General features: G+C 47.7%; 1 protein-coding gene across 1 annotated transcript; it reads right to left on the bottom strand.

Annotated features, from left to right (window-relative positions):
* Positions 1 to 1,343: 1,343 nt before the first annotated feature.
* On the bottom strand, positions 1,344 to 26,723 carry PsGEF (Protostome-specific GEF). The gene is made up of 16 exons (XM_011142556.3): positions 26,493 to 26,723; positions 17,049 to 17,287; positions 16,306 to 16,943; positions 14,994 to 15,766; positions 12,537 to 12,774; positions 10,651 to 10,705; positions 9,263 to 9,544; positions 8,788 to 9,102; positions 6,004 to 6,419; positions 5,132 to 5,344; positions 4,531 to 4,893; positions 4,275 to 4,389; positions 3,679 to 4,079; positions 3,119 to 3,337; positions 2,680 to 3,022; positions 1,344 to 1,646 (listed from the first exon to the last, which is right to left on the bottom strand). The coding sequence occupies exons 2-16, from the start codon at positions 17,283 to 17,285 to the stop codon at positions 1,383 to 1,385; spliced, it is 4,872 nt and encodes a 1,623-aa protein (XP_011140858.1). The 5' UTR covers positions 17,286 to 17,287; positions 26,493 to 26,723; the 3' UTR covers positions 1,344 to 1,382.

Here is a 26,723-nt window from a genome sequence, read left to right as displayed (position 1 = left end):
TCTATACCGGCTCTGCCGAGTCGATGTTATTAATATATTCCGATATATATTGATTAACATTTCTCAAAATTCGTAACATTAATATCGAGATCTCAATATTTCGATATACAGCTGCTCTAATTCAATACTGAGACATCTTCGAATAGCGAGACGATAGAGAGAGATAGTCCTTCTGAAAAATTTAAATTTTATTTCTTAAGGAAAATATGGGGTTTCGCAGGTGGCAAATTTAGCCGATGTTAATACTCATCGATTTCGTCAATCATTTCTCGATATTGCGTCAGAGCAGTGCGATGTATATAATACATTAATATATTCAAATATATTAATAACATTCCTCCAAACTGTACACATCGCGCGTATGACTTAATTTACTTGGGTTTTGCAGCTTCGTATAAAATTAACCGTTAATCACGTTCCACTTGTCCTAATCCTAATGACGAGCTATGATGTCGTGACGCGTGAGCGCTCCTCGGCGTGGTTGTTTCCTCGTCGAGAAACGGTACCTCCGATAGCCAGCGCGATCGCCTCAATCGAGTTACCGTCGATGTTGAACATCGACGATATCTCATCATCAGCGGGAAGAACCCACGAATAATCCATCGCTCCGCGGCGGTGCCGCGACACCCCCGCCCCGCGCGAATCTACGCGGAACTGGCTCGTCTTCGATTGCGCAGCTTCCAGAAACGCCGGTCCCTCGACGTGTGATGAATGGAGATCGTGTTCTGCGCCCTCGTGCCCTTCTCCGGCATGTACATTCGCAAGAGTCGCGCCGCCCTCTCCTCCTGCGACCTATCCGCCGCTTTGCCACTTAGGAAGCTCAACAGCTTCATGCTCCGTCTCTTGATTCTCAGCCTGTTGAGGAAGTTGGTCTCGCTGGTGCTGGCGCCGGCACCGGACGGACTCGCGCCGTTCTGATCGTCGAGTTCCTCTTCCAGTCTCCTCGATCTTCGCAGAAGCTGATCGATCTGCCTTCTGCCTCGGTGTCTTCTCCTGTCAGCTGCCAATTCGAGCGTACCTTCCCGTTGCAACAGCACCTCCCGCCGCCTCTCAGCGTTCATTTTCTCAGCGTTGCGCGAGCTGGTCTCCTCGGCTCGCCTCGCTACCGACTCCAGCTCGCGTAGGCGCTCGGCCTCCTTGTTGGAGGTCCGCGAGTCGGTGGGCGAGCCGGTCGCCGTGTCTAACGACGACGACGCCGTCGCCGCCGCCGCCGCCGCGGCGCATGCCACGTCGTCCACGTCCGACAGTTTGCGATGCAAGTCGACGATCTTCCGGCGGAACTCCTCGTCCTCCTGGCTGAGCTTAGCGAAGATGCGGTCGCGCTCCTCCACGTTGCCGCCGAGGATGCTCTTGGCCGAGGAGCTCGTCGTTTGAAACCGCTGTCACCACCATCCGACCTGGTGCTTGCCGCCGCTACCTGGTGAGTCCTCCTCCTCGGGCAGCGGCTCCAGCCGCCTCCTGCCCAGGTAGCAGCGTAGCGAGCTCAGACTACCGCCGCCCAGCAGCTGGTCCATGCTCAGCTCCGGCAACGAGCAGTCCTCGCTCTCCGACTCCTGGTCGCCGTCGTCCTCCGCCGATAAATTTAGACCGTAATTGTCCTCGCCACCCCCCGCGCCGCTGCTGCTGGCGGTGCCGTTCGGCGGCGGCTAGGGAAGTCAGGCACAGCTCGGGCTAGTGATTCTTTGGCAAAAACAGAGGGCAAGCGTCGTCATGCAGAGGCGTGCGAAGCTTACGAGCTATCTTGTCGGGCTGCAGCTCGTGTCGCCGGGTCTGCATCGAGAGATACCTCGCGGTTACCTCGCGAGTTGTATAGCGAAGGAATCCCATATTTGCCGTTGCAATAAATTATTATTGATAATCCGCACAACCACGGACAAAAGGATCGTCCGCGATTAGGCATGTGGACTAATTGATTGATGGCATGTGATAATTAGTAAGTTCAAATTTACTATCGTGTATGATTCGCAATCGTTTCGGAAAGTCTCTGGTTTAGATGCAGACACCTGTGACTCGTATCCCATTAATTAGCGCCAAGTGCAGTTGCCTAATTGTTAGAAGTAGTCTCACGAGTTCGTGCTTGATGTTGTCACGGATAGCGATGATATTCGTAGCGGCACTTAGCGGTAAGTGCAGGGAAAAACGTACGAGTTGCAGTCTTCGGGACGGTAAATAAAGAAGGTCGCTCTAAGATCTTGTTAAACTCTGAAGCAAGGTCTTTTGCAAACTATAATATACAGAATACGATTGTGATTTTCACATTCACGCGGAGTGCGATTTAAGCGAATCAATGCTCCGGGGCTAGAAGTCGTTCATACAAGCAAGCTTTTTATGTAAAATTGTAGTGGCGCGTGTCGAGTGATCAGCTCTTGCGTTCGCAACTTGCGTCGTTTATTCAGTACAGTACATAAATCATAATTCTTGTCACAGGCACTTTCATCAAAAATCCATGCGGAATTTAGCTTAAAGAAAAACTGAACGTGAAAGTTCGTAAAAAAATTCTTTCTATAAATATCAAACGTGATAGAAACGAAGAGAACTTGATCAATCGTGACCGCTCGATACGTGATAAGATCCGTCGCAACGAACGTCAGAACTCGTAGTTCGTTGCGCAGATCTCCAAGCTTCAGCTATCAGTTTCGGATGCGAATCGAAGTATCGAGTGGTCGCAAACGTTATTACCGAATTAGCGGTGAAACTCTCGTCGTCTGGCCCACCGGAGGTCGGCGTGCCCCATATGTCGTCCCCCGATGTCGCTCCGGACGTGGTACCCTCTTCGTCGTTCGGGTCCAACGAGAACTCGGTCCTCTCCGGCGGTACCGGTGGATGCAGCAAGTAACCGCCGACGTTCTCGCCGAGTTGCTCCAAGAGAACCATCTTGCTGACGACGTAGTTGCTCGCTCGGGCGGTCCACGCTCTTAAGCCAGACGGCGGTGATTCCGAATCCCTGTTGTCGTCGTCCCCCTGTTCGTCCAGCTCGTCGTCCTGATCCAAACTGCTCATTGTGCCAAACCGCCTCAAAGCTCTGCGCGAGAACGAGTCGTTAATAATCACTACGTTGATTAGAGCATTCCCTATCAATTTCTTCAACACCGAAACTCCGGTAGCTCGTCGTTGTTACCTGTAAGGAGGTTCTCCGTCGCAATCGAGGTCATCCTCGCTGCCGTCCTCCGTGTTGCCATCCGCTGGCGTGTAACTGGGACTATTACGTCCCGGACTGTCGTGCAATCCGTTTCGCAGTCTGTGTCTCGTACAGAGGTCGGGAGTCGGTGGTAGGACCGAGATCTTCGGCAACGGCGAGAACGGGTCTCTCGCTAACGGAGGCGTAGGACACCCCGACCTGCAATGATCGATCATAGGCCATTGTTTTCTAAGAACAAAAAGATTATCTTATTTTTATTTTATTATTTTCTCATTTTCATTTCCTTATCTTCACATTATTTCTCTCTTATTTTCATCTTTTTACTGTATCATATCATATTTTTATTTTATTTTCATATAAAATAATTTTTTTATCCTTATCGAACTTGTCTTCGTAACAATTAAAAAAAAGCTCGATATGTTTATTTCCTCATAATTTATACTAGAATAAACTTGAGGTTATCATAATTGTTGGGGGGAGGGGGAGGGGGGGAGATATCTAATGGATATCTAATGGAAAATGCATTGCGCATTAGTTACCTGTGACATCTTCGGCAAATGTTAATGGAACTCGTCGAGTTCTCCTTTGAGGACATGTGACTGCCATTCTTGCGCGTCATGCTGTTCGACTTGACGGTACTCAGACTGGCGCTCGATGCTGTGCTCTGTTGCTCCACGTCGGAATTCGCCGTGACGATCTCCTCCGTCACAGCGTCCTGAATCGAGCGGCTGTTGTTCTCTCGGGGAGCTCTAGCCGCGAGTTCCTCGGCCGTCCACTCCTCGAGAGAGCCCTCGTGATCCGGCGGCGGGATCTGATGCGAGTTTCGCACCCACTGCGCCAAGTGATTGTTCTCTCGCGAGCTCTTCAGGATCGCTTCCAGACTCTCACCGGAATGCGACTCCTTCTCTTCCTCGTCTGCTTGCCGAGGCTCTCTCACGACCTGTTGCGCGTCGATTTTAAGAGTTAGGCCATACATCTTCGAAAAAATCGAGTTGCTCTTTCAACCAAACGAGGTCCTCCTCATTAAATAAAAAAATTGTTCTCATACACGAATTTCATAAGCATCGATATATTCCAATCGCCAATTCTCCCAATGTTGCACTTGACATTGTCGTAGTAGTAATTTTTCATTTACCTGCGGACTATCCGTGGGCTCTCTAATCGGGGCGAAATTGCTACCAACGATTGGATTCTCTTCGGGGCTGTCCTGCGTCGGCGAGCCCAAGCCACAGCCTGTATTCACATAGATGCTAGAATGAAATGAAAATCGTACGCGTGAATACTACTTTGGATGCGACACACTCGAGACTCCCGTCTGCACCCCATTCCGCGCGCGATGAATCTCCGCGACGACAACAGCACGCGCGCTGCTAACCAAGCGCGCCACTCACATTTGCCGCTGAAGAAGATTGTGCCAAACGGCCTTGAGCTCTGGACTAGGCGCGCGAAGAACGAGAACGCGTCTTCGGGGACGACTGTGGGGGCTGCAGCCGCCGCTATTCACCGCCTCGGCGTGACCATTTTCCGGATTGCCGTTTGCGTTCACGGCGACCTGCAGTCGAAACTCCGTCGGTTTCTTTCGCACGGTGAAACACGCTTCGGCGATGCTGGACAGTCGTAAAGGCTCCTCAGTAACGAAGAGCACGCGGTCCCTCGATACCCGAGCGAACACCAGAAGGTCTGTTAGCAGCAGCGCCCAAGACGGTTGCAGCCGCGCTCGGCCTTCCACCTTGGCGAGGGCGCCGCCAAAGAGCCTGAAACGCGTTCGAATTAACGAGACCATCGCGATTTAGACCGTCTCTGTAAGTGAAAAATTCGCGATCTTTTCCTTGTAGATTCCGCCGGTATGTCCACGATTTCAATTCGATTCGGGTTAAAAATGAAAAGAAAAAGTAAACATTTGAAATTGGAAATTGTAGATGTGAAAATTAGATTAAATTAAATGAAAATGAAAGGTAAACACAAAGAATAGTCTGCTTTCGCGACGCTCACCATTGTCTCCCCGGCATCGCTAAGGTGAAAGGTTTACATCTCGCGAACACCAGACGCGATTCCACTTCCTGCAGACTCAGCAGGGGTCTTCCGGTATCTCGCGGTGGTTCCATGACACCTGCATTGGCCGTAGCCTCTCTGTAGCCTTGGGCCAAGTCCCTCGCTTGCTGGCAATTTCGTGGAGACGCCTGGCCCAACAATCTCGTCATCTCTCTGTAAGCACGAATTTACTACGAAAACGGGACGGTTTTCGACGCTTTCCCGACGCTACGAGTGCCGTGAAATTGCTTTCTCCTCGTTTAACTTTGACACAAGTTCCTCGCTTAATTGCAATTTCCAGTTTTTCAAAGTGTTCATTCGGTCTATTCTCTATAATATTTTTGAGTTGAAGGAAATAATATGTAAAAGATGCAATTTATGATCTTTTTAACGACATACGATACCACAGAGTTAATTTTTTATGAAAATTACGCCATTATTATTATCACGGAAATAATAAACTTTATCAGAGTCAAGCGCTGTGCCTGACAAGATTTCCCATCTTTCGCTAAAAACACATCTCTTCACAAAACTGTGTTTAAGATTTAAAGTAATTTGCTGCTTCCGACGAGACAAGTCTTTATCAGGATAACAATATTTGCAAATTTGTGTTACAATTTGGTTGGAAAATTATCAGCGGTTATAGCGATGAGAGATGAAACAAATTATAGTTATACAAAATTATATCATTCCTCGGGATAAATTTTTCGATTACTCGTTAATCAGAATTTCATTGTGATTCGACGTAATGGCTTAATGGAAGCCGACCGTCTGACGATTTAGACGATTCGTTCCCGGTAGGAAACACGACCAATTAGCGTAATCGCGCCAACCTGTAGTGCTCTAAAGGTAGAAGTAGAACCCCGGTGAGATCGGGGCGGCGTTTCTGCGGCACTGCAGGCTCGCAGACCAGCTTGGCGAAGGCCGTGTTCCGTCTGAGAGCAACCAAGAGGCAGCAGGCACGTTGTAGGCCACTGAGGTATCTTCGATAGGCAGCTGTGATTTTAGGAACTCTGCAGAGATAGCTGTCGACACCGCCGCCCTCGTCCCTGATTTCCTCGGACAGCTTTAGAAGCTCGTCCAGATTCTGGAAGAGGATCAGGTAGTCCGCCGCAGTTAGAACGTCGCGTCGTTCGCTCAGCGGGGCCATGAAGCGCGTATGACCGCTCTTCAGGATCCCCCAGTACCTGGTCTCTCGTACGGTTAATTCCTCCTCGGGTGGTGCGTCAGGTGCCAGGTTCGGAAAGATCTGTTCGTGCGAATCGCAAAAATAGTTGGGCGGCTTTCTTGGATCACAAGTCGAGATCAATTGGACGGGTTTGAAGAGTTATTGAGTATAACTTAATATTGCACCGAAAAAAGAAAAATATTTAGAAACAGAATATATATGTTACGTTCTCGATGGCATGCGGAAAGATGGAAGCAAATTTTAACTGAAATATCGTCAACACATACAAATCGAAAAAGCTATACTGCAAATAATTCCAAATTGAATTTGATTTCGATTTCGTTAATTTGCAATTTAGAACGCGTAATGTAAGACCGAAATAATATTAGAAAAAGAAAGAAAATATTTTATTATCAGACGGAAGAATCTGTAAAAACATATAGTGATTTAAAACCGCCAGGGGGAAGGATGAATGAAAGGTGTAATAAATAAACAGAACACATGATTGGAAACAAAACTTGTTGACAACAAAAAAGAGCAAGGTACAAAACATAACCGCATAATCATAATTTAAACGGCATCTCACGCGAAAGATGCGCACGCTATATACTACACGCTCATAGAAATAAAATACAAAGGAAATGAAGAGAAGAGATATAAAAAACAATGTACAAAGTGCGATATGCCTTTACCTGTGCGAAATATCGGCCCTACCTTTTCAAAATGTGAAAGAAATTATTAGAGTTGCATTTGCTGATCGAAAAGAACTCTTGGAACTTTTCGGCGAGCAAGCGGAGCCCTAAAGGTATTTTTAATTTTTTTTTTTAAACGGCGTGAATTTCACGCAAGTTATACCTCTCGCACGATTTCTCAGGGCAGAACGAAAAAAATAAGCTCGGAATAACGTGCCGTGCGCCATTGTCTCGGCACACAATGTCTCGAGATAAGGACACGTTTTCGTCACGTTTCGCGGCTTGTCACATTGTGTAAGTATCATCGAACAGATACATATATAGCGTTATTATATTTCTAATGTAATTATATAAAAATGTAGAGTTCACGAAGGAAGGACACGTGACGCGTGTCCCTATCTTTAATGTGAAAACTGAAAGCTGATAACGCGTCTAACAAATTCGTATACTTCCGCCGTCGAGGAAAATTTCTCATGAAAACATCAAAGTTTCGTATTTTCAATAATGTTCCTCGACCTTCCATAGGTCGCTCTTATCCGTGAGAACGAGATAAATCGTTTCTCAATAAGTGCGAAAAAACGCCGCGACTCTTGAAGCACCTTCAATTTGCATTACGCATGTCCGAGGAGATAACATTGGACATTATCAAATTCTATAACGCGGCTAAACACGCTTTGCAATATTGTGTCACTTGAGCCGTCTATATTGTCACACACACATATATCTTTCTGCTTATCTTTTGATTGTTTAAGATAAGTTTGTTTGCAAAAATGCAATGATACTCACGGCTGAAAAACACGTACTATCAGACGTGTCAGCAAATTCATACGAGATTTATAGCTTCGTAAAACAGCATTAACACTTAGAGACGACGTAATTCAGCACATTAATTATAGCAATTCAAAAATATGTATATATATATTCTTTTTCTTCTGAGATAAAATTATATCTCTCCCATGTTGTTGTTTCACATTGTGATTGAACGTTCGACGTATTTCTTGACAAGTGCGATTCCCTTCCATCGATGCCAGCGATTCCGCTCCGACAGAAAGTTCTTTAACTCTTTCAACCCCATTTCTTTCAATGTTAACTTCGAGTCTTTGCGAAAAGTCGAAGAAGTTAAGATAGTTTTGTACATCGTATCTTTTTAAAGTTGAGATAGAGGAACTCAACTGTATATGTTAAGCAACATAAAATTTTTTTACGTATATATATATATATATATATAGACAATCAACTTATTCCAAATAAAGTTAAAGCTTTAAACGAGTCCTATGTAATATCACTTATACTAAACTCTTTAATTTTATTCCACGACCTTCATTTTATCTTATAATGTTCGAATAACAATAATTTCGCAAGGGATTGAACGAGCTAAGAACTCTCTTCTCTTATTCAAGAGCACCTCTTTTTATCCAATTTTTCGTCCGATTGACGATTACATTTAAACATCGAGCACAAATTTGAGCGTTATCTCGATAGCGGTAATTCTTACCATATTAACGATATTTACTTGGCTAAATCATGGTTAATATCACTCACTATCAACAATTGTCGGAAGCTGATGTAGCCTGATGTGAAATCTGCCGGACGCGTTTCTCGCCCGAAATAACTCCGTTGATCAACAACGATATTGATCAACAATGGTACGGTAAATAACGGTGCCACTTTGGCTCGAAGAGAATCGACGAGCGTGTGTAACCGTCATACACGTTAATACGGGTAAGATTCTCTCACACGAGGACGCCGCTACCGACCTCGGCGCTGAACGTGACTGCGTGTTGGCTGTTTGGGCCGGCGATGGACTGCTGAAGAGTGGCGTTGACCGAGCTGGGCCTGTTGTGGCTGCCGGAGTGAGCGCCACCCTTGCGATACACTTCCAGTACCAACTGGTTCGTCGCGGCCTGGATGAGGCCCAAGATCTCATCCCGTGGCCTGGTCACGACGTTCGTCGTCTCGACGAACACGACGTGATCGCCCGGCCGTAGTCCGGAACGCTCCGCAGGACTTCCCGGGTCCACACGCTCCACCCGAGGTGGTCTGCCCCATGATAACGAGAATCCCCATGGGATCTGTCGAGTGAAAAACGAAACGAGCTTGGTGTAGTTAGTGAGCTTGTTTGCTGGATGTTGCAACGTTAGATTTGGACGGATGATATTTACTGGAGACATCAAATACGATGAATGATTATAGAGCTAAGTCTTTCGGCTTTTTCATCTGAGAATTATGTACCTGGGTGACCGAGGTTTGCCTTATCAGCCTTCTCGTGATAGTACATGGCGTCCTGCCGCCCCTCGCCGTGAAACCCGGGTGTAACGGTAAGCCCGTTAGAGGATCGACTGGCTCTAGCTCCAAATGCCTCAGGTACATCAAATCATCCGTCCCCGAATTGTTATTATCTGGCTCGCCGTCCTTGGACAATGGCGGCGACACGACGCAGTCCTGAGGAACACCCGCGAAAGGGGTGCTCACATTTCGAACGGATCCGGCTTCGAGGGGGTGCCATGTCGCTTCCTATTGGAATTGTTTTCCCGCGTTTAACCATCTCCGTGATCCAAAATCGTAAGCCGTCCGAAGAGAATCGTCTAACGCGTTACTTATCTTTGAGTTCGAATATCAATCGTCGGGATACTCGAATATAAATTATTAGGGAAGGATGTTGTGAGAAAATGTGCAAAATTCATCGTAAATTTGTCCAGAATCTAAGATTGAGTAATTACTCAAGGAGCTCAAGACAATTAACACTAATTGCTTGCTCTAAAATGAAGACATTTAGGATTTGTCTTAAATTATTTATAGCCAGTAATCGGATAATGCATGTACTCGAGACGAATAATCCGCTTAACCCTGATACAAAAAGGTAATACGTTTCAGGTCATTAATACCGTGAGAGCCGTTATCTATCGATGTCTCTAGCTAGAAGAGAACCGAACTTTTGAAATCTATATTACGAACTATCTACTTAAAAAAAAAAGTGACAATTTATACATTATATTTATTAATCTCCATATATTATCGCATATTTTATCAGTATATAAATGCGTGTTATGAATTTATACGAGGGTTCGAGTAAATAAGGAAATAGTTAAATTCCGATATCCTAACTTTGCTGTGGGAAAAGATGAGTTAGTCGGTAACTTATAAGACCGAAAGTCTTTACGAGTTTCGCGTTTGAGCATTCGGGAATTAATGTGGCAGCGAACTTCGGTCGCTTTGCGAACGTATATTCAGTAACGCGATGTGTTTAAAATAAGACAGAGCAAAAACTCGAATAAATATTTCAAGCCACGATACGCTCGCCATATTCGAGAACAAAGACACACGGAGCTCCCTTTCTCTTTAACAATTTATAGTGGAAAGAAAAAAAAGAAAAAGAAGAAGAAAGGAAAGAGAGAAAGGTAGCTTTTCAGACGTCTCTTCAATATTTGGTAGCTAACGTGGTAGCAAACGTCTGGATATATATTTCTACAACGCGCGGGTACAATCCTCGAGGCAAATCGAAGACGGTCGTCTCTCTCCCTCTCTCTCTCTCTCTCTCTCTCTCTCTCTCTCTCTCTCTCTCTCTCTCTCTCTCTCGACCGAGCGTCCCGAATAAATATTCAAAGTTTCGCGATATTTACCTTATCTTGGGAAAGAGGCAGGGGAAGAGTCATGCAGCCCAGCAGCTCGCTACGTCTGAAACACAAGCGGAAAGGGAAGCGCACGTGAATTCTCGCCTTCCGGAGTGAAAGCCGCGTAAACGTGAGGACGCACGTACTCATATGACGCACGAGTGTGCCGTCTATTCGCGAGATGCGAGAGCATGGTGTATATACAGCGTGACCGTAATGTCGAATAGGGATGGAGGGTGAAAAGCGGGGGGGGGGGGCGCGAAGAGTCGCACGTGGTGAACGTGGTGCGCATGATCCTGGAGAATCGATTCCCCTCCTACCGTAAAGGGAACCCTTGGATGCTCAGAAATTAGTTTAGATATTCGGAAGAAGAATAGACCCAGCGCCGGCCGAGAAGATGCACGGCTCAGGAATGCGCCATTTTTTCCTCTCCTCGCACATGCGTTCGTACATTTTTAAAAGCTTTTTTATATCATTAGAAGAATAAGTATCACAGGAGCTTTTACACGAGCGCGCCCCAAAGTTTCACTATCGGAGATGTCTCGTTTAATATTTCGACGATCAATTTGAGAGAGTCTCGTAATTAAATTAACTTGAATCAAGAAGAAAATTGAAAAATTTTTGTTTCTACATTTGTCCGAATAACCACTGATGTACTTTGGGAAAATATCTCGAGTGCGGAATACATAAGAAAAATTCTCCTCTATCTGCATATTGAAGTGTTGTTTTATGAATTTTTATTAACGAAATATGTGCGCAACTTTGTGGAACTTTATAGAACGCAAGCTGACGTAATACAAGTGAGTATTTCTGTCGACTAAACGTCTGTGTACTCTTGCAACAGTTTAAAATTAAGTTGTCTGTCTCAGCTGGGGACAATTGAATGAATAAACAAGTCAAAGTCAGGCGGGAGAAAGAGCGGATCGATTATCGATCGAATATCGAACGAACCAAGAGGAACACACTTTTTCTTTGCGAGGCCGACTTACGAATACGCGTAAAAATAAACGTAAGCAGTCGAGAATGAACGATCGGCCGTCGTCGTCGTCGTCGTCGTCGTCGTCGATGGCGGTGACGGTGGCGGCGGGTTATAAACGCGGATTTACGGACACGCGAGAGTGTGTAATCGCCGGTAACCGTGAAAGATAGAAAAACGCGACCGATAAATTTGACGATCCGCCGGTATAAATTTCGCGGGCCTTCTGGGTATCGCGGTTCGTGCCCGATTTACAAATTTCACGAGGCTTTCCCACGCTGCCTTGGCATACCTCGACCTGAAAGAGAGAGAGAGAGAGAGAGAGAGAGAGGGGGGGGGGAGAGAAAGAAAGATCGCTATCTCGTGCACGGTACGAGACATCACGCGCTTGTTAAACCCCGCTCGAGTTAACAACGTATCATTCACGAAGCTTTATCGGGACGAATTAAGCACATGACCGATTCGCCGGCCGAAGTTAATTTCAACGTCTTTAGCCGCTAGCTGACTATTACGATTAGCGGGACGGGCATTAGCGGGACAGATTATCGTTTGACCTTTATCGATCGGGACAACCTGTTTCCCAAACGGCCGACTGTATTTGCCTAGGCAGACCTTATCTCCCCTCATCTTGTTTCTTGTATACCGATTTATACGTAGCGCTTGCGTTGCGATGTCGCACACCGGTCGAGCTCTCTGTGACGCGCAACGATAAATAAATCTGCGAGTGGCGAGACGCAAGGAGCGATAAATTTACCGGGGACTTTATCGCGAGATTTACGAACTTAATCAGTAGTTTCTAGCAGCCATAGCGCGAGTCTCTCTCTCTCTCTCTCTCTCCCCCTCTCTCTGTCTTTCTTTCTCTTTCTTCCTCTCTCTCTCTCTCTTATTTTCTCTTCCCCTCTCGTATCTCAATGCTCACCTCGCACGACGATCCCGGTGCCAGACGGCGATGTCCAGGGACGTGGGCCTGCCGGTGCAATGACTGTTGTACGCTGAGCAGGGTAATATCAAGGTCTCGCGGAACACCGGGTTCGGCGTAGCACGATGAACCGCGGTTCTCTTCACGACACCTTCGCCGCTGGTGTTCTTCAAGCTCGCCTTGACATACGCGTGCACCGGCCCCTCGTACGCTCGCCTCAGGTCCTTGCACCTTATCACTGCATCAGATGAGATATCATATCGCTTGAGAAAAATGGAAAGAATGTCTCCTATTGTCTTTACATTACGACGGCGGGGGGTGGCCTCTTTGTCGTGAAGATGTGGAAAGTGGAATTCTTATTCGCGACGTTTCTTTGCGTTGACCTATCCGTGTGTGATAGGAAGCTTATGTTCCAGCCGTGGGAGATGTAACGGAGGATGGAGATGATAATTTAATGCCGTACGAAGTTTTATTTATGTTATACCGAACATGCGTGTGCGTGTTCTCTCCCGGCCACCGAGAATTTTGAAGCAATATACATACAAGATATATATTATGTTGCGACAAGAAACATCGACAATTGATCTTGTCGTAAGCACTTGGGTGGCTTTCTGAAGATTCTTGTAGGAACAGAACCCCGGCCTTATTTATTTCACGAGAAATTATTCGTACCCCCTTGCTACCGTCGTCCACCCAGTCGACTTATTCGCACTTTATCGTCTGGAGAATCAGCATTTTTCGAAAGAGCAAAAGCGAACGTTGAGGACATTTACAGCGTGTGCAGTACTTAAACACGTGCGCCATATTTCATTGCCGGTTTCTTCCCTCGCAAATCCCACTACACGCTACTCCGAGAGGAAAACGTTTCACTTTTCTGTCGACTTAGCCTTCTCGTGATTATTTAACGTAACCTACTTTTCTTCTTCTTGCCGTCTTTCTTTGTCTTAACTTGGACGCTATGCGACCATTAAGCATAAAAAGTACTGCGCAAACTAGATTTAGCTTTTATCTCAGATACTTTGTGTACAAATCTACGCATATTTCTCAAAAATCTTTCGTCCACATTGCATATTCTACGTGATTTCAATAAAGAGAAAAAGAAAACAGTATGAGAATTCGTGCGCAACCGAGTGTGCAATATTTCCCTAGTTTCTGCAAATTTCGCAACAGTGCGACGGCACTGCGGGCAGAAGGAACCCCGGAGAATCGACGCTCCGGGCTCGTTCTTACGGCTGACTGTACCACGGCACGCACTACTTGCGCCCGAGGACGTCCGACCGATGCGGCATTCGCTCACTGACTCTTCAAGCCGACGAGTAGGGTGAATTCGCGAAACGCGCCATTCCCCGACGAGAAGCACTTTTCTCCGTGTGATTAGCTAGTGTTCCTGGATCGTCGGATCGTCACACGAGGAGATTGTAAACGAACCGACATCGAAGATGTTTACGCGCTAAAAAGTTGCTATACAACATAAATAGCGCGAGTGCATTTCCGGCATAAACCGTATCGACGTCGCGCGTCGAATTCACCCTGCACTCCCGTCGACTCACCCTCGCCGAACCGAGCCGAACACCGAGCCGAACAAACACCGCGTCAGTTATCGGACGTTATGCCAAGGAGTCGTGCAAGAAGCCGAAGGTATAGCCACGGGAAGAAGAATGGCTCCCGCGGGACGAGTCGAAGACCTCGATCGACTCGTACTGATCCTGCGGAACGATCTCGCGCCGCGTCCGCGAGCGTTGCGTCGGCCGAATGCGGCAGGGGTTGTGCGCGACGTCTCTCGCGCACCGGACACGCGAAGGTGGAACGAGATTGTCAGGACGAGCCGGGAGAACGAGCCTGGGCTTTCGTCCATATAATCGTCGTCGTCGTCGTCGTCGTCGTCGTCGCCGTCGCCGCCGCGGACGAGACACAAGATCGCGGTTGTTTACGCGAGGATGACGCCGAGGATCGATGCCGGTGCGAGCCTACTAACCAGAATCAAGCCGCCGGGAGGGTCTGTAGGTTACTGGCACAGTGTGGTGCCTCGCGAGGTGCCGAGCACCCCCGAAACACCCCCTCTCGTGACACGTAACTGGCGCATGTCTCGTGGCCGCGCGCGACCGCAAGGGTGTACGAGGACGCCGAACCGCCCCGTGAATAACCGACGAAATCGCGCAAACCACGATGATGTGTCGCGATGCATCGCGCGCGTCCATCAACATCTCCAAGCTCCTTGTCTCCACTTAATTCGCATCGACGTAATTAATCGTCACAGTTCAAACGCCTTCCCCCTCCCTCCCCCGAGAAAGTTTTCTTTCTTCAGACAAATTTTACGATTTTTGAACTGGAACTTTTTCCTGCACATCAACGGGATGGTTTGATGAAAAGAAATATGGATAGCCCGCCACGCTTTATTATTGCGGTTTCTCGGATTGCAAGGGTTAAGGATTATTTCACGAACAGATGCAGACTCACCTCGCACGTGTATTTGCTCCGCCACGAGAGAGCACTCGATCTCGATCGAACCGCGGCAATTTGATCTCAGCGGTTCGCCCTCGGGGCTAAACTTCAAGCACCGTCTGACAGTCGCGATCAGAGGCACCTCCGGGGTGGTGGATACAGAAGTGACGAAAGACTTCGAACTGTGCAAGTCGTCCATCATGGATGACTTCGGGCTGTCGAGGTCCCAGGAGTTCCTGGTCTTCCTGCTGATGTCCACCTCCTTCGGCCGGTCGTTCGCGCCGCAGAAGGACGTTTTCAGAGCCGGCACGTGTCTTTCGTCCAAGGTGGAGTCCAGATCCGTTTCCAACGCAAGCTTCTTCACATTCGGATTGACCGCCTCGATTAGCGCGTCCTGATTGTCTGCCGCGACAAGACTGGACGTTCTCTTGGCGCGTTTGCCCATTACCGACTGGTCGCCGTCCTTTCGTGGCCGCTTCCTGCGAATGCCGCGTTGCCTCTTGAGCGTGAACTCACCCTCCAGGTCGTTCAAAGGCGATGTGAACGCCCAGGAGACCGGCGAAGGGTCCTCGAGAAGTTGGCTGACCGATGATATAGAACTGTCGTTGCGCGCCGGCGATTCTTCTTCCGCCACCTCGTCTTGCTCCGCGATAGTCTCGTACGTATGATCCATCGTCTTCGTGTCTGATTGCTGATCGCAAGACGCCTCTAAGATCTTACTTCTCTCCTCAGCGTCCCCCAAAAGAATCTCCGCCACGGTCTTGCTCCCGAAGTTCACCTCTTGTTCTCTGCGTATATGATTTTGCACTCGATTTCGAATCCAATGGATCGTTTCTTATAACGAATTAATACATTGTCACACTTTACACTTTTTTTATAGAAAAGGATTTCTCTTTTTTAATATATTTTTAATATACCCTCTCTTTAAATACCTTAATATATTCTCTTTTAATATGCTCTCTGTATATATCATTACGCGGCTTTTATAGAGAAATTAGTACGAATGACCTATACTCGACTATCAATTTATAAACTGAGCGAAAGATAAACTTAAAAATACATCCAAGAAAAGGAAGTGTGTACACTGGGCGAAATATGACATTGTGCAAATTTCATTAATCTGAAATTTAAATTTCAAGTTTCAGATTTGAGGCAAAGTTCATATTACCCACTTGGCTGAATGATTACTCTCAAGTTTCACAATATCTCTCAGTACTCACGAAACTTCCAATCTCCTTCGCGTCTCTCCTCCGCACTTTCGTGCGAGATTAAGACCTTCATTTGAGAATTATCAAATCCCATCGCTATTCGCCGTTTCACAACTTACCTGTGCAGTACCTCCGTCACGGTGTTGTCCATATTCTCGTACTTCGGCAAATCCTGATCTATAGTCAGACTCGACAGCTTGCCGGCCAGCGGCGTCTGTCCCTGCGTCTTCTGCTTGAAAGGGCTGATCGCTTGCGCGAGCTTGGTGTGATACGGTGTCTTGGATCGCGCATGGATTTTTGTGATCTTCGCCAGCTTTGGCAAGTACGGCGTTCTCACGTGGCGCGTCGTCTTCTGTTCGATGCTCTGGGCGCAAACATTCGCGCTGCAGACCTTGGTCTTGCTCAATGGCATCGAGTCCGCCTCCATCACGTCCTCGGGGCTGGTCGCCATCGAGATCTGCTGAAAGAAGTCGGACACGTGCGACTGCAGATTCGCGCGCGCTTCGTTCATCACGTTCTGCGGTAGCTCGTTGTCGCTCTGGAAGTTCCTCGCTCGGCTGTTCATGAAGAGCGCGGGGTCCGTCGGCAGGGTGAGAGCGGTGGAGCACTTGCCACTGGCCGGACAGAACATAAGAGGCCCGATATCGGTGTCCACTCTCGGCGTACTTTGGTAGAAGCTCTCCGTAGTCGAGGAATTTTCGACTCCATTCTGCGACATGGACTGGCGTTTGTTCGGCCTCGAGTGCGGCTTTGTAGCCTAAAAAGCCGATCGAGAGAGCGACTCGTTTTCAGATGAACTTTCGATCGACGTTAACGTGCATGAATGGTCATTCGCGCGTGCGAGGATTGAGCCCGCTGTTACCTGAAAATACGTCCTCAGGTCGGTCCCGTGACTTCTGCATCTTCTCCTTCGCGCCGGTGTCGTCTTGGACGCGTTCGACACATTCTGCGCGGACACCTGTCTACTTCGGGTAGTCGAGGTTGGCGGTGTGTTGGACAAGTCTCGGAAAGGCTTGCGAGGTGCCTTGTTTAAGGTATGCGGACCGTGAGGTGTCGAACTAGCCGTCGACAACGATCTCGAGACCGTCCACTTCAGCATCTCTACATTACGGAAACAAAGCAGTATTACAATGAGATCAGAATGAATGAAAGAAAGAGTAAATTGGACCCGTTGACGTTAAAGCTATTAGAGCTAGTTATTAAGATACTCGCTAGACCTATTAGGCTGATATCATAAAATTCTAAAATATTCATCATCAAACGCGCGTAATTAATCGTATCTATTTCCTGAACGCTTCTCGACTTTTTATCTTTTGGCAGATGTCTCTTCTTCCGAAATTCAAATCTACAAGACAATCAATGCCACTCTACCATATCGGCCTTTTCCACCTTCTAGTCTATTAGTCTTACATGTCCGGTCTAACTGTTTCCTTCGTATACACACGGAGAAACTGCGAAGGCTGGGTCGGTTGTCATTAATCCATTTTGCGACCTAGAATGCGCGGGCATGAATGGGAAAGTCGTTACGTCTCGACAAGGTTGACAACGGCCTCTGCCCTGCCCTGTCCATCTATCAGACTTTTGACCTGAACCGAGGTAAACGCTCGCGCTTAATTACATAGGGAGAACGTGCGCGATACGACAGACAAAACAGGCGACAGGAAATATCGTCGTGGCAAAATCGAGAGGAAGAAAAAGAAGAGCGAGAGAGAAGAGAGGAAGAGAGAGAGAGACACGCACCTGTCGCGTCATACGGGAAATAGCGAAACAGGTGAAAGCCATGCTACACCTGAAAGACGGTTTCTCGAGTTAGCACTTGGCTAGACTCATGCTTAACGATCCTTTAAATGGCCCTTAAAACCAACGTCAATGTCCCTCATTCTCTCTCTCTCTCTCTCTCTCTCTCTCTCTCTCTCTTTCGCTCTTGCTCTCTTATTCTTTCGTTCCTTCTCTTCAACTCTCTCTCTATTTTTATTTCCTTCCCATTCTCCAGAGCGAAGCGCTGCCGAAGGTAATTTCGTCGTGGTCAACGACGTGAGAGGAAAAAAAATCGGGCGCAGGCAAACGCGACGAGCGACAAAAGAGAACGTGGCGAAGCGAGCGGGCCGAATTATTGTTTCGCTCGGTGACGCGGTGTTGCTGTGCATGCAGCCCCTGACTCGTGAAATCGCTGATTCGATTAGATCGCATGTGAGCACAGGTTCCATGGTCATCGGATTGATTTCGCGATCCTTTCTCGCGAATGTGATCTAGCCTGGCGGCACCCAATCGGAGATACTGCGACCGAAGCTCGATATTTTCGCGGTTTTATTGCGATTTATATTCCGCCGCGGACTCGATTCTCCCGCGACAACAGCGTCGGAAACAACACCGAGTCCAACTTACAGTCCCTTTTGAACGCTGTCGAAAAAATTCACCGGATTCAATTTTTGGAAAGTAGAAAGAAACAGAGAGGTAACGAGAGAAAGTTCATTCTCTCTCGGACTCTCCGGATTTCAAAAGGCCTTCGCGAGCGAGATCTGCATTCGACGATTCGCACTCCAAGGAAACGGGTGAGGAAGGGAGCATCTCGCGATGCATCCGGTCAAGCGGGAGATCCCGCATCCCTGATCCTGACCCTGAAAGGATCTCCCTTGAAACAACCTGAAAATCGCACAAGCAGCACTAGGCGTCCGCCGATAACGGTGCGTAAGAGTGAGAGAACGGCAGCAGCAGCAGCAGCAGCAGCAGCAGCAGCAGCAGCACTAGCAGTAGCAGCAGGTTTTCACTTTTAACGGTTTGTCGAAAGGGGAGGGCGGCACGTATTGTACTAGCTAGGTATAAAAATGCATTCATTTGCATACAGGCTGTTGCCATGCCCCCGTACGCACACACAAGCGTACTCCTATACTTTTTCGCGCGCTCGCTCGCACGCGTTTCTCCGAGAAATGTATGAGTGCGTATGTCTGTCGCGACACCACCACCCTAGGCATTCGCAAAACGGTCCTGGCACCTGCCCATATGGTGGTGGAACGTAGTGAGTCCCATCTGGTATCTGGGCGCTCGGCCCAGCGCTAGGTGGCAACCCGATGTCGAAGGTGACGGCTATGTGACGTTTCGGCGAAGGCGCTTTCTCCCAACGTACGTTTCGAGGGCCTCCCTCTCTCCCCCTCCCCCTCCCCCCCCCTCTCTCTCTCTCTCTCTTTTCCTTCGTGCTTGTTTAGGAAGAGTTAAGTATCACGAGATAAGAGGCCGTTTTTTTGGCGAGCCTCTGCGAGAGTTTCGAAGGGTAGAGATGATCTCTTTAAAAGATCCGTCCGACGACGAACGATTTCGTCGCGATGAGATCCTCTTTCAGACGAAACAGTAAAAGCGGCGACAAAAGGTATCCGCCTCTGCATAATCAGACGCTAGTTTGTCGTTTGACGTAAACACGACACGACAGCCAGACTGCACCTGCGATAAAGTATTGTTCTGTCCGTTTCCGGTTTGCGACTGCACGATATTGTAGTACGTTAAATTGTACACCTAACATTCTACCGTCGGTAGAATGGAGCGCACTTGAATGGAGGACTTCACATGTGCGTGCTGCTATGAGCCATGAAAGATGGACATAAAGACAGCAACATCGATCGTGAATTGCAAGCTCGATCAGAAGGTGCTTATATAAACGTCATATTTTCGCAAAAATATTTTCCCGTTGAGGAAAACTGCCGCGCTGTAGTCGTGCTTGTCATTCGAAATTTTACCGTGAAAAATGATCAAATTATCAATTTCGCCTTATAATCTTATTTCAAAGGAGAAGTTTTTTATATTAGCAGTTGCGGTATATAATTTATATCTCTAAAACATTTCATATAAATGTATATTTTTTTAAAACAAAGGGAAAACAAGCGAAGAGAAAGATGAGAGTGGAGAAGGAGCGAGAGTGAGAGATGGAGAAGAAGATTTCTCAAATTTTACTTGCTGAGCTATCTACTTGCAATTTATCGTTCTATCATTGCGGGGAGGTAAACCCGAGAGGAATGGTCCACATAGTAGATAAGGATCGCCTGACTTGATCGCACGTGCCACCTGCGTCCTAATGCGCCATTCCTCCATTGAGGTCTCGCCTCGACTACGATATAGGTTCGATTAGAATATCCATGGCGTTCTATTAAACTGGGCCAAGGGGCCTGCCGTCGTAATTACGAGTGCGCGATAAATCTTAGAGCCCACTGTATATGAGCGATACGTATAAAGAAAGGGGGACCGCTATAAGAGGGTCCATTTATGTATATATGTATATGTGTGTGAGTGCTATCGTTTGATCTCTGACGATCTTCGATATGGCGCGTCTCGTGAGCAAAATGACCGCCGCGGTGCGAGACAGGCGGTAACTTTTATTATATCTCCAACTTGTACGATGCGTGTAAGACACGAGGAAAAGACTGGTGCACAGAGGAAGGTGCGACGAAACGACTTTAGCCTGCTTCGTCAAAGACTCGCTTCGTTTTTCCACGATGATGCTCAAGCGCAACGCGACACTCAGTTTTCACATTGCGTTTACGATTAGTGCATCATTTAATGTTGTTATAAGTTGCGGAAAGCTCTATGCGGAGGCTCTATGACGATGATAATTTCGCACTCTGGCAAAATTAGAAGACAGTAAGAAGGCAATAATTATTATTATTATAATATAATATTAGAAGGCAATAAGAAAATGGAAATTCGATTTATCTCAATTTATATTTATATTTATATTTATATTGAGAAAAATGTGTTTGACGCTTGTCACTGTGCACAAAATAGTGAAATTATAGTTAATTAACAGCTACTGTAGTGATAATAACAATAATTTTATATACACATTTTGCTATTACTAATTTCTCATTAATAGTAATAAGATGTGGTTGGCGCCGAAACCAACTAATTTCCAAAATAAATTTTTTCAGGATAAATTTTGTTATGATCCGTCATTCTTAATTAATCGTTTCTTTTTTCGCTAATGTAAGCACATTTTACCAGCATCAAATAACAATCGGCGAGCACCCCATACGTCGGGTCAATGTCGCGAAACAGTGACAAGTGCACAAAAGCGGTCTGGCGTCGCGACGTCGAATTGTTCCGCGGCCTACCGATCTCCCTTTTATGAGCCCATAAAACGTTCGCACGAGGCCGCGGCGCGTTTCTGAGGTCGTGTCGCGAGAATGCGAGAATGCGTCCCTATGATCGGGCCTGGAGAGAATTACAACAACATCGGGGCCTCAAACCTCACCCGTCCCGCGCGAGTCCCGACCCCGCTCGCTTTCCCGCAGGACACAAGGCAGGCTCGACCTTGGGTATACGCCGCGGCCGTGCCCCGGAAAGTGAATAAAACGGGGCGACGGTTGAAACCTTGACACGCTTGCAAGCATGGCTGACAAGGTCCCTCTTCCGTACTATAATACGTACTATACATATAAAAAGTGTTTTTAATAAGAAAGAAGGAGAGAAATTCGCACAAAGAGGTAACCGAGATCGATCGAGGGGCAGATCTCGCTTGTGTTTTTCTAGCGCGGACCTTTCTCAGCCTTCGGAAAGGCTTATTTGCAAATTCTACATCTGCCGTACACAGCTCGCTCGCTCGCTCGCTCGCTCGTTCGTTCGCGCGTGCACCAAGTACGTCGTGTAATGTACCAAGTTGCAACGATTGCAACCCCACACCCGATTCTGTTGAGACAAAATTCATTCTTTCGTCATATTTTAATTGATCAGTTTGTCTCTTGCAAACGAAGTCTGAGACATGCCGATGTGTGTAACGTTGAACATTTTGAGTCAACACTGAATTGAGTTCTATGAAAGAAGATTCATTGGAAATCTCTTTGCCAGGAAACGTCGAAGGGGGAGCATATCCCGTGCGCGATATCGCGGTCGGTCCCACGTGGTGCAGAGGTCAAACTCGCTGAAGAAGAGGGACAGAACGTCTTTCGTCCCTTTCTTCATCGTGGCGTTAATAATCACTTGTTGTTGGGGCCGCACGAGACTAATGGCAGTCGTTGCGCGGAAACCGCCGTCACAATGCGAATTATTCACGGGCCCAAGACAAGAGAGACGGCGGCCATTAACGGTCCCGATGCGCCCCTCGTCTCAGCATGCAAACGGCGAAAACGAGAAACAGCCCGAAAAGCAACTCGAGTGCTCCTCCGTGCAATCCCAATATTTGTACGCATAATTTATCAGCATCCGCCGCGGGTGAAATAGAGACGCTAGCTCGAACGCAATACGGTATCTCGAGGCCGCAATCTTTGAACCTCAAGAATGGTAGAAGAAGGAAGAAGAGAGTGTGCTGCAAGCAGCACACGTATCATTTTCAGACGGGAACGCTCTATCATTCGACAAGGCACGATCGCTTCGCTCCTGGAAAAGAGGATCAATTTGTTGAGGATCCACCGAAAGACAGATAACGAGAGAGTTCTTATCCTCTCGGTATCCTTGAGAAAGCCGCCCGGCTAGCATCAGCAACATCCTCGACACAACGAAAGAAAAATAACGGCCGTCGACGTATCGAGCGTGCGAGGAACTTCGAATTCCTACCTTGGTGAAGATCCTCAGGGACCGCTCGGAAGAGCGGGGGGCGGGAGGCAGGTGGGGTTTTTCTCTCTCTCTCTCTCTCTCTCTCATACTTGATCCCTTTTCAAGACACACTGCGAGACAAACACACGCGACACACGTACACGTATGCACACGTATGCGTACACACGTGTATATTCCGGCGTGTACACCGTGAGCGGTCCCCGAAAATGCTCTATTCATCGTCTCCCTTGCCTCCAGGGCCTCCCTCTACCTCTATCTTTTCCTCTCTCTCTCTCTCTCTCTCTCTCTCTCTCTCTCTCTCTCTCTCTCTCTCTCTCGCTCTCTCGTTTTCTTTCTCTCTGTCTCTCTCATGCGCACACATATAGACAGACATTCTATCTCTTTCTTCCGACTAAGCCTCAAGACTCGGTTCTGATTTATATTGGATTGACCCCGGGCGCACCTTTTGCTAGTGCCATTTTCTCGAAATGCTCCCCGATGGAGGGAGGGTGGTTTTCGGGGAGCCAACCGACGACAATCAAAGCCGCATTCACGCGCTAGAGGCTACTACTGCCTCGCCTTGTCGGCGACAGGAAGAGATTAGGGGAGCGGGGTGAACGATGAGGAAGAGAGGAGGGAGGGAGGGAGGGAGGGGACGCGCGTCTAGAGAGAAAACACGTCGCGCGAGAAAAGAAGACAGGCCCCGGGACCCGCGCGTTATTTGGAGCACACCTGTCCTCCGTGATCGCGCGCCTCGTTCCCATGTCGTGCGCCTCTCCCCACCGTTCGAACTCGAGATCACGTGTTGCCCATGAAGACGAGACTTTCCCGAAGTTCGCGGGGACACACCTCGAGAACAATTTCCGGGAGAAAAGTTCAGCCGGAGGTAGACCTGGTCCAAGGAAGGTTGCGGCAAGGAATCGTGGAGATGTTTGAGTCTCGGAGCAAAACGAAGAAATGATTATGAACGACATCAAAACGAGGAAGCTAAAACAAAAAGAAAAGAATTGTCTGGGAAGTTGTGGAACAAAACAGAAAAAGAGGCAACTCAATGTTGTTTAATCTTTTAGTAATATATTTTTTTTCGAAGATTTTCTTATTCGAGAGAGATACCATCAAATTTTGGCATGTCATGTCAATCAGGATCGTTATTTAGACGCTTGACTGGCGAGGCGGATTATTTTCCGTCCGGATGAAAAATCTCATTTTGATGCACTTCGAATTATTCAGAATCCTAGATTCACGGTCCGTTACGTTTTCGCCTATAACTGCACGTCTATAACTTCGGGTCCGCGTCGGGCGAGACGTGCCAGCCGAGAAGAGCCAAAGTGGAATCTAATTCTTAAAAATACGGTCCACTCGACGGAGAGTAAAGAGTGTGCGTGCCTCGGGGCGGCTGTGGCCGACCCATCAAACGAGAAAGATGACCCACGGTCGAAAAGAGAACAAACGCGGAGGTCGCGATTGAGAGTGAACTGGAAACTCGCGAATCGCGAGCGCGCGATGGCTCTTTCTCCCTCGCTCTCGCTCTTTCTCGCACGCTTATTACGCACGCACGCACGCAGACGTCGCGGGCATTCGGAAGGAGACTCCGCGCCAGGACTTTCAGGACGAGACTCGAAAATAAGGCAGGAACAATGGCGGGGAAACGAGTCCTGCCAACGAGTTCGGGGGTCATTTAAACGGCGGAACACCGAAGCTCCGTCGAGAAAAGGATCCTCAAGGTGGACCCACGGGGTCCTCGCCATCGGGCAGGAAAGTTTGTATAGGACCCACGAGACTGGCCCTTCTTTCAGCCACCACCTCCTCCTCTTGTCCCCCCCCCCCGAACCTTGGGTTCCCCGCGCGCGTTCACCGTCTTGCAAAATCGGCAGATGTACGCGAGGCGCACGCGTGCTCGTTTTTTTTCCCTTTCGGATCCCGTGGGTCCGCGTGTCGCACGGATCAAAAAGAACTATCTTACAATTAGACGAGATTCTAACATCGCTCTCGAGGGCGCACTTGTTCATTGTTCGAGCAAGCGAGCGAGCCAGCGAGCGCGGCCGGCTGACCGACCGACAGACCGACCGGCAAGTCGGAAGACCCTCTCGTTTGCCGGACACTCTTCAACGACTCCCGATTCCTCGCCGCCCCTTCGTCCCCTTTCGCCGCGATTTTATCTCGCGAGGTCGGTCACGTTTTCGCATGGTGGTGCCCATGATTTTGCACCGTGAATAAACAAGTACCGTCGTAAGCTCACGCTCCGGAGAATTTAGCAACTCCAACCCCATTCTGTATATTAACCCTTTTTCTCTCTCTCTCTCTCTCTCTCTCTCTCTCCCCCCTCTTTCTCTCTCTTTTTCTTTTCTATCTACTGTTGCGCGCAACGGGTTATTATAAAATAGTAATGCGAGTCAGAGTGAAATGTGTGCAGACATCCCATTTCGGAAATCTTTAGGAGTTTCATGCTGGAGAATCTAGCGATTGAATGGATTCTAATGGTATGAATTCGTGGACTTGCGTCAAATCGTTATGACTTTCTGCAATTATTCTCTCTTCACACATTATTAATCATCCTAGAGGGAAGAATGGGTCGACCGCACCTTGCGCGACAGCGGAATTATACGAGTTTCAATTAATGCTCGTCAAACTCTCTCACGCTAATTCAATTAATGCTCGTCAAACTCTCTCACGCTAATGAGGAAAATTTACATTTTCTTTTTATCGATGCGACAATCATTTATTAGCGTGTACAGAGCCACTCAGCAAAGTAATCAATCAAAAGAAACTTTTGAAACTTTGGTAGTTTTCTTTAACGACTTTGAGGAAAAGCAGATGTATAAACCTGCGACTTTTGTACAAAATTTATGCTATTTGTACAATCAGTGTAATTTAAGTTTTTTGATAAGAGAGATTGAGAGAGAGAGAGAGAGAGAGAGAGAGAGAGAAATTATCAAAAAGAAATTCCCCGATAAAATCGTGTGTTTGCGAAAGTATCTTCGATCGATCAGCGATCCGTGAAAATTCACACACTAAGAGGTAACTACCGGCTGATTTACATAAGAATGTGTCATCGGGGTTTCGGCTGGGAGAGCGCTAAATAATCGCGCATCTATTAACACGACAAATAAAGAGAGGACACAAAAGTCAGAAAAGAACAGAGGGAATCGCGAATGAACGAGGGAGTGAGCAGAAAAAAATGAACAGAATGTCGTTCCCCTCTCAACCATGCGTAATAGCCGCAATGTGCATGTAGGCGCCATTGTTTCGCCGGTAACTTTCAGGCCTGACGTGAACAGGCAAAGGTATAACCGTCGAGCAATTAAACGATCCCTCGAGCAGAAGGGTGATGAGATTTTCGCCGCGATCGGGGCAGCCGAGCGCGATTTTTTTCAACAATCTGGGAATCCATCGATGTTTGAATGAAGGAAACTCCGAGAGCTCATGCGACATGAAAAATATCTCGCAAATTGTCAGGCACAATTCCACCACGACTTATGAAAAGAATTAACCCTAATTTACTAAATTAAATAATGAGTTGTGCGCAACACACACACACACACACACACACACGCACACTCACGAAAGAAAGGCTGACATAGTAGACTCTCTAACAGTCCAGAAGCAAATGCGAGATCTTCGACTTCAGGTTCCCGTCGGCATCTCGTCGGGAACACGTTTCTGCCTCCCGCGGATCTCGATCTCTCACGCACCCCGACCTCCGAATCAGTCCCCACGCAAACCGGTCTCGGCAACACCCACGATCGGCCCGCGCGTTGCGGAGAAAAAAAGAGAAAGAAAGGAGGAGACATACCAAACGGGCTATTCACTGCGTCCTTGGCACCAGGAGATTCGGCGAAAACATCCAACGCTTGAACAATCCGACGACACGGGGTAGGGGATCAACAACGAGACACTTTTCCAAGAGCACAGGTCGCGTTCCACATAGCACGACTATTACAGCCCAGTTACCACGGCGGTGTGCGATCGTCGACGCCGATCGTCCGACGGCTGAATCGCGCGACGAGAGGTGTCGATAACGTGG

This window comes from Harpegnathos saltator, unplaced genomic scaffold (genome assembly GCF_003227715.2).
Source record: "Harpegnathos saltator strain DR-91 unplaced genomic scaffold, Hsal_v8.6 scaffold343, whole genome shotgun sequence".
Lineage (NCBI taxonomy): Eukaryota > Metazoa > Arthropoda > Insecta > Hymenoptera > Formicidae > Harpegnathos > Harpegnathos saltator.
Note: the sequence above shows the minus strand (reverse complement) of the source record. Positions and strands in the feature narration are given on the sequence as shown.